This window comes from Macrobrachium rosenbergii, chromosome 1 (genome assembly GCF_040412425.1).
Source record: "Macrobrachium rosenbergii isolate ZJJX-2024 chromosome 1, ASM4041242v1, whole genome shotgun sequence".
NCBI lineage: Eukaryota > Metazoa > Arthropoda > Malacostraca > Decapoda > Palaemonidae > Macrobrachium > Macrobrachium rosenbergii.
This window is the reverse complement of record NC_089741.1, coordinates 54416858-54430491: the sequence shown is the minus strand read 5'-3', so window position 1 is coordinate 54430491 and position 13634 is coordinate 54416858. Positions and strand designations below refer to the sequence as shown.

At 34.5% G+C, this 13634-nt stretch overlaps 1 protein-coding gene across 1 annotated transcript in view; it reads left to right on the top strand.

Moving 5' to 3' along the window:
• The first annotated feature begins 1295 nt into the window (after positions 1-1295).
• The window catches only part of LOC136838426 (uncharacterized transporter YutK-like), a 26745-nt gene continuing 14406 nt past the window's right edge, over positions 1296-13634 (top strand). Inside the window, exons 1-4 of the mRNA XM_067103305.1 lie at positions 1296-1619; positions 9222-9458; positions 10779-10883; positions 12083-12163. Of these exons, the coding sequence (XP_066959406.1) occupies positions 1527-1619; positions 9222-9458; positions 10779-10883; positions 12083-12163 (516 nt within the window). The 5' untranslated portion in view covers positions 1296-1526. The remainder of the gene's footprint in view (positions 1620-9221; positions 9459-10778; positions 10884-12082; positions 12164-13634) is intronic.

The window sequence follows — 13634 nt, the reverse complement described above, 5'->3', positions numbered from 1 at the left end:
TGAGGTTCTCACTGTGGAAAGAGACCACTCTCCTCTTAACAGATCTTGAGGGGTAAAAAACTTGATAGTTTCCTTATCTCTCGCCAAGCCCGAGATTGACGCGCACTTGTTAAACAGAAAAACACAATGGTCCGGTAGAACAGCCAACCTGTAAACTCTCACTCTGTTGCTTTTTCTGACCTGATTGTGATTAAATGCCATTCACACCATATCCCTAGGATGTGCTGCGAGTTTCTAAGCCATGACTTTCGTTTAATTTTAGAATCTCCTCATCTATGATACCAGAGGTGTTAATTTTACTTGTGTTACAACGGGGTATGGAATTGGAATATAAAATTTCGGCCAAATGCCAAGCGCTAGGACGTAAGAGGTCATTCAGCGCTGAAAATAATGCTGAAACAATTGTTAGGGGAGGGTGGAAATTAAGATGGAAGAAAGAGAATATGAACGGAGGTATAATAAACAGGAATGAAAGGGGTTGCAGCTAGGGCCCAAAGGGACGCTGCAAAGAACCGCAAGTAATACCTACAGTGCACCACGTGAGGTACACTGACGGCACTGCCCCACATACGGGGTACAACGGGTATGACATTCGTTATTGGTTAACCATCCAGGTCATGTCCAGGTCCAGTGTTACTTAATATCACTAACAAAGAAACATCCGAATGTGTAATAGTCGCGATACAGCTAAAACACTCTGTGTTAATTTTCAAGGTCACCGATGAGCAATAAAAATGATGAGTAATTTTCCTCTTATTTGCTGACCCTTTATGATGGGGTACCTCTAGATACAAGAACTTTTCACATTTATGCTGACTGATCTCCTGAACACCTACCTGGGTACTTTTTTTAAAGCTTTTTTTGAAAGTTCAGTTGATTTATGGAATTCATGCGTTACGTAAAAGCTGTGGACTACGTACATTACATTCTTGAAAATAAGGATGAAATATAACAATACTATATGTTATTAGCTTTCTTCTTTCTTGCAACATCGATTTCCTGTATGAAAAAACACAAAAGTGATATTGGGATTTTTGGTTCGACTGTTTCTCTCTCCAAGAAGATAGCACACAACCCAGACTTAATCTATCGGTCAATGTTTACAGCAAAGGTATGAACAGCTGGAAAAATAAGAGGTGGTCTTTCAGTCAACCTTATCCCCTGCTGTCATAGGGCTGTTTTCTCCCGATTTCATTTTTTGTGTGAATTCCCGGTGTCACAGTATGATTGTAATGACGAACACCCACCGCTATAAAACACGACCTACTTAAGAAGTCCCGATTGGCTTTCAAGGCGACGATGATTTTGGAGACTTCGGTTATCAAAACATACGATAAGGTCGGACGCCCTTATCCTTGCAAGGGGAACCCGTACTTCAGTAGTCGATTGGTCTCATCCTTAGTAGGAAGTGCTAGTGCGTATCAGGCCCCGGCCTTGCCAAGGAGTGTTCGGTGTGTACAAAGAGAAAAGGAGGAACATTGGATTAGTTTTCCTTCCAAAAAAGTGAATACAACGACACATCAAAAATGTCCCAGAGGGCCTCGACCGTCCATGGTCTTGACAATCAGGCTTTTTCCGTGGAAGATGCCTATGAAATGTCAGTGAACAACCTTGAAGAGGTACTTGGTATTATTTATTGTTGCGTTCATTACTTTCTGCAGATATTTCTTAATATGGAAAAGAGGAGTCATCTTAGAGTCACCGACCAAGCATCTTTTCCTGACGCTCAAACTCATCAATAATCTGTATCTAAACCTACACGTATATGCACACTGCAATACACACACACAAACATGTATATATGTGTATGTATGTAAATATATATATATATATATATATATATATATATATATATATATATATATATATATACATATATATATTTTTTTCTCCAAAGGGTGGTGCCAGAAGTGTAGAGCCTTCCAGTTCCTAGTAAGTCTTTGAGGATGGGCCTGCTAACCCCGCGATCTTTTCTCTTGACCCCAGCTAACGGTGGTACCCCATTCACTAATGGTCGACTAGTAGGCGACATTCTGTGATCGAATCACAAACCATATGATACAAGACCAGTACTATACCACTAAGCCACTGTCCAGTTCCTGAGATTTACGCCATGTAATTTGGTAAAAACGGAATGAAAAGCTGAGAGTCACCCTCTTAAAGTTAAAAAGCATGTGCTGAGGAAACGCACGCACTCACGGACTCGCGCATATATTCTTTTGTGTACGTACACACACACAATGATATATATATACAGTACATACACAGACTTTTGTATACATATATATATAACATACATATATATATATATAATATATATATATATATATATATATATATATATATATATATATATATATATATATATATATATATATATATATATGGGTGGCTCCATAGGGTGTTATCCTTTCGATTTTCAGAAAATACCCTGAGATGAAATTTCTGGCCCGATGCCCTTCTACATTTCCGGTAGCGACCCACAACAGTTAACTAACTGCCAAGTACATAATTTACTGAACAGACCACCGATGGAAAATGAGTTTTTAGCGGGACGTGCCAACCTACTCAGTCCTCGACCAGAGTTCAAACTGGGTCCCCTTGTTGGTGAGGCTACAGAGCTATTGGTCACACCATTGAGATCTTTCCTGACAACTTGCGAGGATGGCAAATATATAGCAGTTAGCTGCCTTTTTCATAACATTCTTTTAAGATGAGCTAACAAGCTCAACATAATCAATTATAATCTAAGTGGCTTATTAATACCTAACTGTTGTAAGGGCTGTAAATGAAGGCTTCGCAGGCACACCGATTTTCTCAAAGGAACTAATGTTAAACTCTATTTGAGGGGTGAAACGTGTCGGAGGCAGTAAGTATACCTTAGTTTAACCAGACCACTGAGCTGATTAACAACTCTCCTAGGGCTGGCCCGAGGGATTAGATTTATTTTACGTGGCTAGGAACCAATTGGTTACCTAGCAACAGGACCTACAGCTTATTGTGGAATCCGAACCACATTATAACGAGAAATGAATTTCTATCACCGGAAATAAATTCCTCTAATTCTTCATTGGCCGGTCGGAGAATCGAACGCGGGCCCAGCAGAGTGTATCCGAGAACGATACCAACCCGTCCAATGAGGAACTGTCAGATGCGATGAATCGAGACTTGACATCGAGGAACATTTGTGAGATTTAACTCTCTATGTGTCTTTTAATACCAGCAGTGCTATTTCCATGATATCCTTCGGGCCAGCCCTAGGAGAGCTGTTAATCAGCTCAGTGGTCTGGTAAAACTAAGGTATACTTAACTCCATGATGAAATAAAGGCAAATGGGTTAACAGCCACTCAGAACTCCCCCATACAGCAGAATGAAATAAACAACGAACACTCAAGAGGTTACTCCAGTACTTGCAGTATCAAGAGACACAGACAAAAATCCCAGGAGCCAGTGAAATTTACATCAGGTATTAGCTTAAGAATATGCAGCTATAAGATATACAATAATAAAATATACATCTGGAAGTCAGAATATTCTGGATACCAGCCAAAAAATACAAAACAATATGTCAATAACTAGAACTTCTTCAAATAACAGCAAAATAAGAGACAAACATGCTACTGCATAATCAGTTTTCCCTGGATATTAACTATAAAATAAACAGAAGAACATATCCATGGACAGGCAGAGTTACTTCAGATACAAGCTATAAAATAAACAGACAAAAATAAAAATAACTTGCCAAACAGAAACAGGCACGTCTTAAGATATTAAGGAAATCTTCAGATAAGAGTTTCAGTCTCAATCCACATGAACAAGATAACACGTACTCTTTGGCAACTTAGTTACAGAAATGAGAAAACAGAACTCCTAAATGGAGGTTCATTGCCTTGATAAGCAGCTAAAGCCCATGAGATTACCCTAGTAAGCCTCGAATGCACTAGTCTGGAAAATTACATGGACAGTTTGACATAACCTTACGATTCAGTTTATGGTTGTTTTATATATATATATATATATATATATATATATATATATATATATATATATATATATATATAAACAAACATATATATGCATGTATATATATGTATCTGTATGTATATATATGTATGTATATATATACAAGCATACATACATTCATATGTACAGTACTGTATATATGTGTATGTTCCAGCATAACTGAAATGCATATATGTATATATATGTATGTATGTATGTATATATATATATACAAGCATACATACATTCATATGTACAGTACTGTATATATGTGTGTATGTTCCAGCATAACTGAATTGCATTGAGCAATTTCAACCAAACTTGGTATACATATGACTTACTATCTGGAAAGGAGTACTCGGGGCAGGGGAAAGACATCACTAGCGCCAAAGGTGTGGCAAGGGGGCCACATGTCAAAATAACCGAAAACGACAGACATTAGTGTCTAATCCATCCTTTTTGATGTCGCTGAGATGAATAATGACACTCCGAATGCCCTTTAAGTCCAAGTTTAGCCCCGATGGGCAGGGAGGTGAGAAGGGGTGAAAAATAAAATGTTAAAAATGACAGATATTAGTGCCTAATCCATAGTTTTCGAGGTTGCTGAGATGAAAAGTGACAACTCCTGATTCCCTTTAAGTCCAAGTTCAGCCCTGATGGGGGTTGGTGGGGTGAGAAGGGGTGAAAAATAAAATGTCAAAAATGACAGATATTGGCCTAATCCATAGTTTTCGAGGTCGCTGAGATGAATAGTGGCACGAGAGAGAGAGAGAGAGAGAGAGAGAGAGAGAGAGAGAGAGAGAGAGAGAGAGAGAGAGAGAGAGAGAGAGAGAGTTTATCGGTGTCATTCAGAGTTTTCCTGGGCAGTGCCGGGTTGGTCAACTAGTCTTTGAACTCCAACGTTTCCGCTTCTCCTCTTGATCTAGCAGAAACGCTTCTCCTCTTGATCTAGCATAACTGAAATCGTAGGGTGGGGTTAGGTCTTGGTCATTTGTTCTTCTCCTCCTTTGTTGAACACTGGTTTCTTTTTACTGTATACATTTCAAGTTACATTTATTTAAATTTTTGTAAATAATTTTTTTTTCTCTTAACTTTATCTTTTAAAATAGTTTTTTGTGAAATTTAACGAAATTTGTTATATTTGCAAATTGAAGATGTACATAGCACATGTGCGAAACGTCTCGTTTGAATAAATTATGGCCTTTTTGATGTGTTTTATGGACCCTGCTGCATGCCTTTTATACTGTATATATGTATGTATATATATATATATATATATATATATATATATATATATATATATATATATATATATATATATATATATATAAAAATAAGTATATCTTAGTTTAACTAGACCACTGAGCTGATTAACAGCTCTCTAGGCTGGCCCGAAGGATTAGATTTATTTTTACGTGGCTAAGAACCAATTGGTTACCTACAACGGGACCTGCAGCTTATTGTGGAATCTGAACCATTATATATATATATATATATATATATATATATATATATATATATATATATATACTTACTGTTAAAATCGGTGCCATTGGCAATCAAAAGGAATTACAGAACAGATAAAACTTGTGCTTGCGATATAATGCCTTTTATCCAACATAAAAGGAACAAATGTAAATTAAAACAAAAATTGAATGAATTACAGTATACTTGCTTCAAACCGGAAGTATCACTTGTTTTGTTGTAGTTAGATTACGCTGACCTATCCAAATAAATAAATAAAAAACGTCCTTTGATTACCGCAGTTTTTGGATCTGACCTTTGTCAAGTTGATACTCAGTTAAAACTAAAAGTCAGTATTTCGATGATAGGAAATGTTCTGCCGGAAATAAGATTTAAATCTGACAACTGCTGGAATAACGCTAAGGTCTCGCCAAGCCTAAAGCGCTCTACAGTACACCTTTTAAAGTGTTATGCAAAAGACGTAGCGACACGCAAAATTTCTTACTTTCCCTGAGCCACAGTACAAGAAAGTGTTTAAAAAGATATAAATGGTATTTAACACCATGAAAAATCAAGTTAAACACATTAACCATTCAATATCAGGCCTGGAATACAAACACAAGTATAGTGACTAAACTGTTAGGAAAGCTGAAATTACTCTGTCCATGACGAGCAAAAAGAAGTTTTGCTATACACACAAAAAAACAAAAAGTGAAAAAAAGGCCAAACGTACTGTAGGTCAAGTTAACAACAAAAACTAGCGAGGTTCTGATTTCTTACATCTTTAATGGCTTGAATACCAAGAAAAGTCAGCTAAACTATAAAATGATTGTTTTATGTCTGCATGTATACCAGATCTAGTTCTTAAAAAAAAAAAAAAAAAAAAAAGGGTCCATATTTTCAATTGGTAAAGTGGACAAGAAAAATTTTTTCAACTATAAAAGGATAAAAAATTTCTCCATAAGGCTTAAAAACTCGATAATTCTAAAATGAAAATTTGAAATCTATAATAAAACTGATTTCAGAAACACTAAGCTACTTATCAGAATTAATCATCAAAATTCATATTGTAATGTAGTTAGCTAAGAAAAAATAAGACATCAAATTTAACTGATTTTGATAAAAATCAGTTAAATGGAATATTATGTAACTTATAATCGCTGAATATAAACTTGAAATTGCTTTGCTTATCTAAGGATAAAAAAGTCAGGGTTTCAGTTCTACTACTGATGTAGACCTCTTATCGGTATTTTAGCCTCTTAAATTGGTGCATTGGCCCTGCAGTTCTTTGACTATATCCAGCCCCGAAACATATTCTTTGTCATAACGGTATTTTCATACAAGTATTTTGATTTATGCCAAGGCCCCATCCACCCTCACTTGGGTTATTACCCATACTTTGTTGAAAATTCTCTCGCACCAGTTCTTCTTGGGCTTCTGTCATATTCAATTAGTCTACGAAAGGACCCTGCTTTACTCTTACCTTGAGTTCATTCCCTTTCCCTCGCTATTAAATGGCCTCAGCCCCGTTACGCGTAATCGTTTTCGTTTTTTGTCTTGAAGACTGGAAACAAAGTCTGACCTCACACCAGAACAAGTGGCAAATTAATGCCTTGCGCAGAGATTACTGGCCCCTGACCGGTAGGTTCAGTGATTGTCTCCTTCCTCCTACTTTCAACGGATTCTGAAATAACCCTCGAGTTTCTGTCTTCCCTGATTCCTGTCGAGTTATTTCTCTTGAACAGCAAATCTATCACTTTACTGGAGAATGAGCAGTTTATCATTCTTACCTTCTTGCCAGGGTTAGATAAGACCACTGGGCTGTTATCTACTGAACTCAACAACACAAAACAACATAATTTGCCAAGACAAAACAGAAAGGTATATATATATATATATATATATATATATATATATATATATATATATATATATATATATATATATATATGTGTGTGTGTGTGTGTGTGTGTGTGTGTGTATATATATATATATATATATATATATATATATATATATATATATATATGTATATATATATATATATATATATATATATATATATATATATATATATATATATATATATATATAACAAGCACACACACACTATATATATATATATATATATATATATATATATATATATATGTTTCTATATATATATATTCCAAATGGTCAGCAAAATGTAAAATCAAACAGACATAGCAAGACTGAATTAGTTATCGAAACATATGCTTCAATACTACGAATTTGTTACTACTTTGTAAATGGATAACAAGTATCCTTAACTCTATCTTAGTCCAGGCATTATAGGAGATACAGTATAACATATCATAGTTATCAAAGATTATTCTGAAGAATTTAATATTCTGAGCAAGAATGTGACTTACCAAGTTCTTTGACAAGGTTATGTCATGAGGATTTCATGACCACAATATTTTCCATGTTAAAGAGAATAATTCAGGGCTGATTTGCTCGAACAAGGACCATTTTTACAGGAGGCAGTCTCAGTATCAACAGATGCAAGTTGAAGAGCGTGTTCCTGCATAATGCCTGAAGGAATTTACAGTTAACTCGGCTCCCGTGCCTTGTCATTTTTAGACTACTTAGAGAAAATCACTATTCCACGAAGTGCGTTCAATTCTTAAAAGGTAACTCTCTATCATATCACATTCGAGAGACTTGAAACTGTACTCGCTCTCGCGTTTCCATAAACCTAGATTCCATTTTACCTTTTTTATTGCTTAAATGACTTCTGCAAAGCAAGACCTACTGGGACTTTCATTCCTGTCTAACTGACTGACGCTTGGTGTTTACTTTTGCAGGATTCTGGAGGTCCTTTTTGTATTTATATTCATCAATCAAGCACTTCAAACACTCTGCTTAAGGCTCACTAGTCTAAACTTCCTATTGGTTACCGAATTCCTTCATGTCATTCGTACGGAAATAAACATTTCTCTGTTTTCAGAAATATTGGCCTATTTTCAGAAACATATGTTTATTTTCAGAAACACTGGTCTATTTTCAGAAGCATTGGTCTTTTTTTCAAAAACATTGGCTTATTTTCAGCAGCATTGGTCTTTTTTTTTTTTAGAAACACTGGTCTTTTTTTTTAGAAACACTGGCCTATTTTCAGAAACATTAGTCTGTTTTCAGAAACATTGGTCTTTTTTCAAAAACACTGGTGTATTTTCAGAAATACTGGTCTTTTTTCAAAAACACTGGCCTATTTCCAGAAAAACTGGTCTTTTTCAAAAACACTGGCCTATTTCCAGAAAAACTGGTCTGTTTTCAAAAACACTGGCCTATTTCCAGAAAAACTGGTCTGTTTTCAAAAACACTGGCCTATTTCCAGAAAAAAACTGGTCTTTTGTCAAAACATTACCTATTTCAGAAAAAACTGGTCTTTCAAAAACACTGGCCTATTTCCAGAAAAACTGGTCTTTTTCAAAAACACTGGCCTATTTCCAGAAAAACTGGTCTTTTTTTAAAAACACTGGCCTATTTCCAGAAAAACTGGTCTCTTTTCAAAAACACTGGCCTATTTCCAGAAAAACTGGTCTTTTTTCCAAAACACTGGCCTATTTCAGAAAACTGGGTCTTCTTTTTCAAAACACTGGTCTATTTCCAGAAAAACTGGTCTTTTTTCAAAAACACTGGTCTATTTCCAGAAAAACTGGTCTTTTTTCAAAAACACTGGTCTACTTCCAGAAAAACTGGTCTTTTTCAAAACACTGATCTTTTTTTTCAGAGACTGTCACCCTCGGCTCCCACTGCAACTGCGCCAGTGGACGTGGACTCGTCAGCTTGGGATGTTGTGCCATCAGTTAAACTGAATGGACATTCTTCTAGCAGCAATGAAGGAAACAGAATAGATGGAGGAGGAGGAGGAGGAGACGAAGAACCAGAGCAGGATTACAGTCTCTTAACCCTTCTTCCATTTTTGTTAAATGGTTTACAGGCAATGAAAGCGAAGATTCCAATAACGGTAGGTCTGATAAATTTATTGACATTGGACGGATTTATTAGTAACTAGCTTTTATGGATAGATGTCGAATTTCATAGAAAAGCTTTAACTCAAAGGGAAATTATAGAAACATACTAGAAAGACTCTCTCTCTCTCTCTCTTTCTTTCTCTCTCTCTTATATATTATATATATATATATATATATATATATATATATATATATATATATATACACATATGCATACACTGTATATACATATACATATTTACATATATAATATATATACAGTATAATATATATATATATATATATATATATATATATATATGATAGGACAGTTATTCATTAATATATTGATAAATTGTATATTTAAGACATAAAATACAAAGAAATGATAAATGAGTTCAACAGTTTGAGCAACGTCCCTTCAGCCAACCTGGCTGAAGAGACTGTTGCGCAAACGGTCGAAAGCTCCTCGTTTTTATCCCATTTCTTGTATATTTTTATGTCTTTTAAAATATACAATTTATCAATTATATTATTGTGGCTTTTAATCATCATTTCTGATCACAATATAGTGATGTCTACAAAGTTAATATATATATATATATATATATATATATATATATATATATATATATATATATATATACTGTATATATATTAGAGGAAGAGAGAGAGAGAGCGAGAGAGAAACCTGTAGTTCAATGGTAGATTATTTGACTGATCGATTACGGTCACTCAAACTGGCGTCAGAACATCTAGGTTATTGACGCCGGAATATCTGAATAACATCTGCAAGGTCTGTGGTACGACTCCTAGCAATCTGCTCAACAATTGACATTACATTATATATATATATACATAAATATATGTATATATATACACACACACATATATATATATACACGTGTTTGTGTATGTATAAATGTATAATGAACCTTGTAAAAAATGCAGCAGGAAAAACTTTAAAGAATATTGTATTAACCCCGTAAAACCATCTTTAGATAGATATAACAGTATTAGAACTAGCTCCCTTGTATTTTTCTTACTCTTCAATTGGAGTTAATTATTTCATAGAATTGCTTGATTGTCTAAATCGTGATTTAATCTGTATTTTACAATAAATCTCCCGTCTTAGCTCTATGTAGAAGCTTGCTTAGGAGGTTAATAGCCTTCTCCGCCGGGGTTTGCAAAAATGCGTGAGCATTGTCAGTATCAATGATAAAAATTAGTTGATCTTCCGCAAATGAAATTAATCTATTAAAATATAAATTTTAAGGACTACTCCATCGTTTTTTCTCTCTCTTTTAATTAGTTTCTTTTTGCTTAATTCACAGAACAAGCAATGGCCATATGTGCGAAAAATTGCAATTTCAGCCATACTTGGTGTTGCCTACACAGTTTACTTCGTCGCTGTCCTTGTTATTCAAACGAAATTGGAGGTAAGAGCGTCTGAGAAATTCTTTCAAAAACAAATCACAAGATGTTTCGACTGAAATAATTTAACAATCCTCGCACTAATATATATATATATATATATATATATATATATATATATATATATATATATATATATATATATATATATATATATATATATATATATATATATATATATATATATATATATTCATGAAGCCACAAATGTTGTTTAATATCAAATTCACGCTACCTCAGGGATTATCCCCGATGGGGAATGATCACCGATGGGGAATTTATAAGTGATAAATGAATCGGTAGCTCAGTGGGTAGACCGTCGACTGGAGTTGTTGGGGAGGAAACTGTGTCGTGGGATCGAGACCCGGCAGTACCGATTCATTTATCACTTATAAATTCCCTTTGCGATCATTCCTCATCGATATTCCCGAGGTAAAAGGACTTGATATGAAACAACATTTGTAGCTTCATGAATGTATATAAATCACGGTGTGATAAAAATTTCATATATATATATATATATATATATATATATATATATATATATATATATATATATATATATATATATATAATATAACAACAATGCTCCTCTGACTTCTCGATTTCTTCACACTAATGTTGGATACGCTTATCACTACAAAGTCCAAGACGTGTATGGAAGAATATAAGGAGATTCTGATGCCCCCTTGTAACTGGATGCGAACCTGTATCCGGAGTGTCAGAACGAGGCTGCGTTACCCTCTCTGACCTTCAGAAGGATAAAAGTCTATTTGATATATCGATACACACACACACACACACACACACACACACACACACACACATATATATATATATATATATATATATATATATATATATATATATATATATATATATATATAAATATATGTATATAAATAATTACAGATATGTATATATACTAATATATATATATATATATATATATATATATATATATATATATATATATATATATATATATATATATATATATACACACACACATATATGCGTATATAACGTGATGCATTTGTATCATTACCATTACTAATGTCTTTTTGTGTCTCATGACAGCCAATTCCTCCACGCTTTCCTAATCTTCCTATATTTGTCATTTCCTCAGAAGGCTTCTAAAGCCTCGCCTCTCGTAAAACTTGCAAAAACAACTCTTACCTTTTTAACGTCTTCTGCTCCTCAGAAAGGTGACTACTGGTGCGATGCGGATGGCTTGCTCATCATTTTGACGGTCATTGCCGCTATCAACATTCTGTATTTTCAGGTGAGTTCTCCTGCGTTTGTCCGCCTGTAAAGGAAAAAATAATAGTTTAACGTTAATTTATATGGTATGACGGAAAGATGATTAACTCATGAACAGCACGCCATGACAAAACACTGAAAGTAAGCTAGTTTCGACGGTGTTACGCCTAAGAAGAATACTGTTTGTTTATCAGTAATACATATCATTAAGAAACAAGTAATATTTATATATATATATATATATATATATATATATATATATATATATATATATATATATATATATATATATAAAAGTAAAAAGACAAAAACACTTCCCTAAACCAACACTGTCAGAAAGGTATCTTTAATGCGTCTTACAGCCCATCTTTGAGCTCAAGGTCTGGAGTCTAGATCTTGTTTGAGCTAACTAGCCTGTACTAAATTCGACACTGGTGAAAAACTGAAGTCAATGAAGTTCGTGAAGGTAATACAAGTCAAGAATGAACATGAACAACTTTAGTTTTGTCGTCAACAGTGACTATGTGGAGCAACATCTGACACTAGGTTACTAACATGTCAGAATGTTTCGTGCTTCAAAAACTTTACTGTTGGGTTTGGCCTGAGAGTGAATGGTCGTATATTAAGATATAGTGGATATGGCTTTGGCTCCTTAACTGTTGGCATAAAACATAAAAATTAAACTTTATGATTACTGACATAAATATTGCAGTTTATGATCATTGACTTGAAAGGTCGTATGTCAGCTTCTTTAGCAGAGAGGAAATAGGTTCAACATTGTAAGTCTGTCCAGCATCTGCAGATTTTTTAGTTCATTCGTAAAAAAATATAATTATATAAAACAATTGAAGCATTCAATGCCATTTTATAGGATTCCTAAACCATGTACAATAAGCAACGAGTAACGATAATCTCCAAGAATCAGTTTATAGAGATTTTGCACTAACTCAGGTCTTGGAATTTTCCTGTGTCTTCATACAAACTTCATCCTTCGAAGACACTGATCCAAATCTTCCTTTCCTGTTCCAATTTTATATTCAAACATCTTCATACCTTCAGAGCCACCTCTGAGAAGGTATGAGGTTGCCATACATTAACTCTGGGTCTTAGAATTTTCCGCCGTGCCTCCTCACCTGGCTTCCTGAAACCTCCATCCTTCCAAGAAGTCTTCCTTCCCTCTTCTAATTTTATATGCTGACATCTTCATACCTTCAGAACTAGCTCTGGGAAGGCATAAGGTTGCCATACCTGTCAGCGCTGGTTAGCGAAATTTAAGACTTACAAACGATCATGATGCGGTTTCGTGCCCTCTTATGAATGATCACCATAACTTAGAGCAAGTTTACTGTCTACTGTGGCTTTGTCAAATCGCGGTAAATATTTTATCAGAATAAGAATGATGCTGTCAGGGAAAACTGACCCATTTCGTACACCAAACACCAGCCCCCCTTTCTTATTCTCAACTTACTGATACAACCCATTTTCTAATTAAT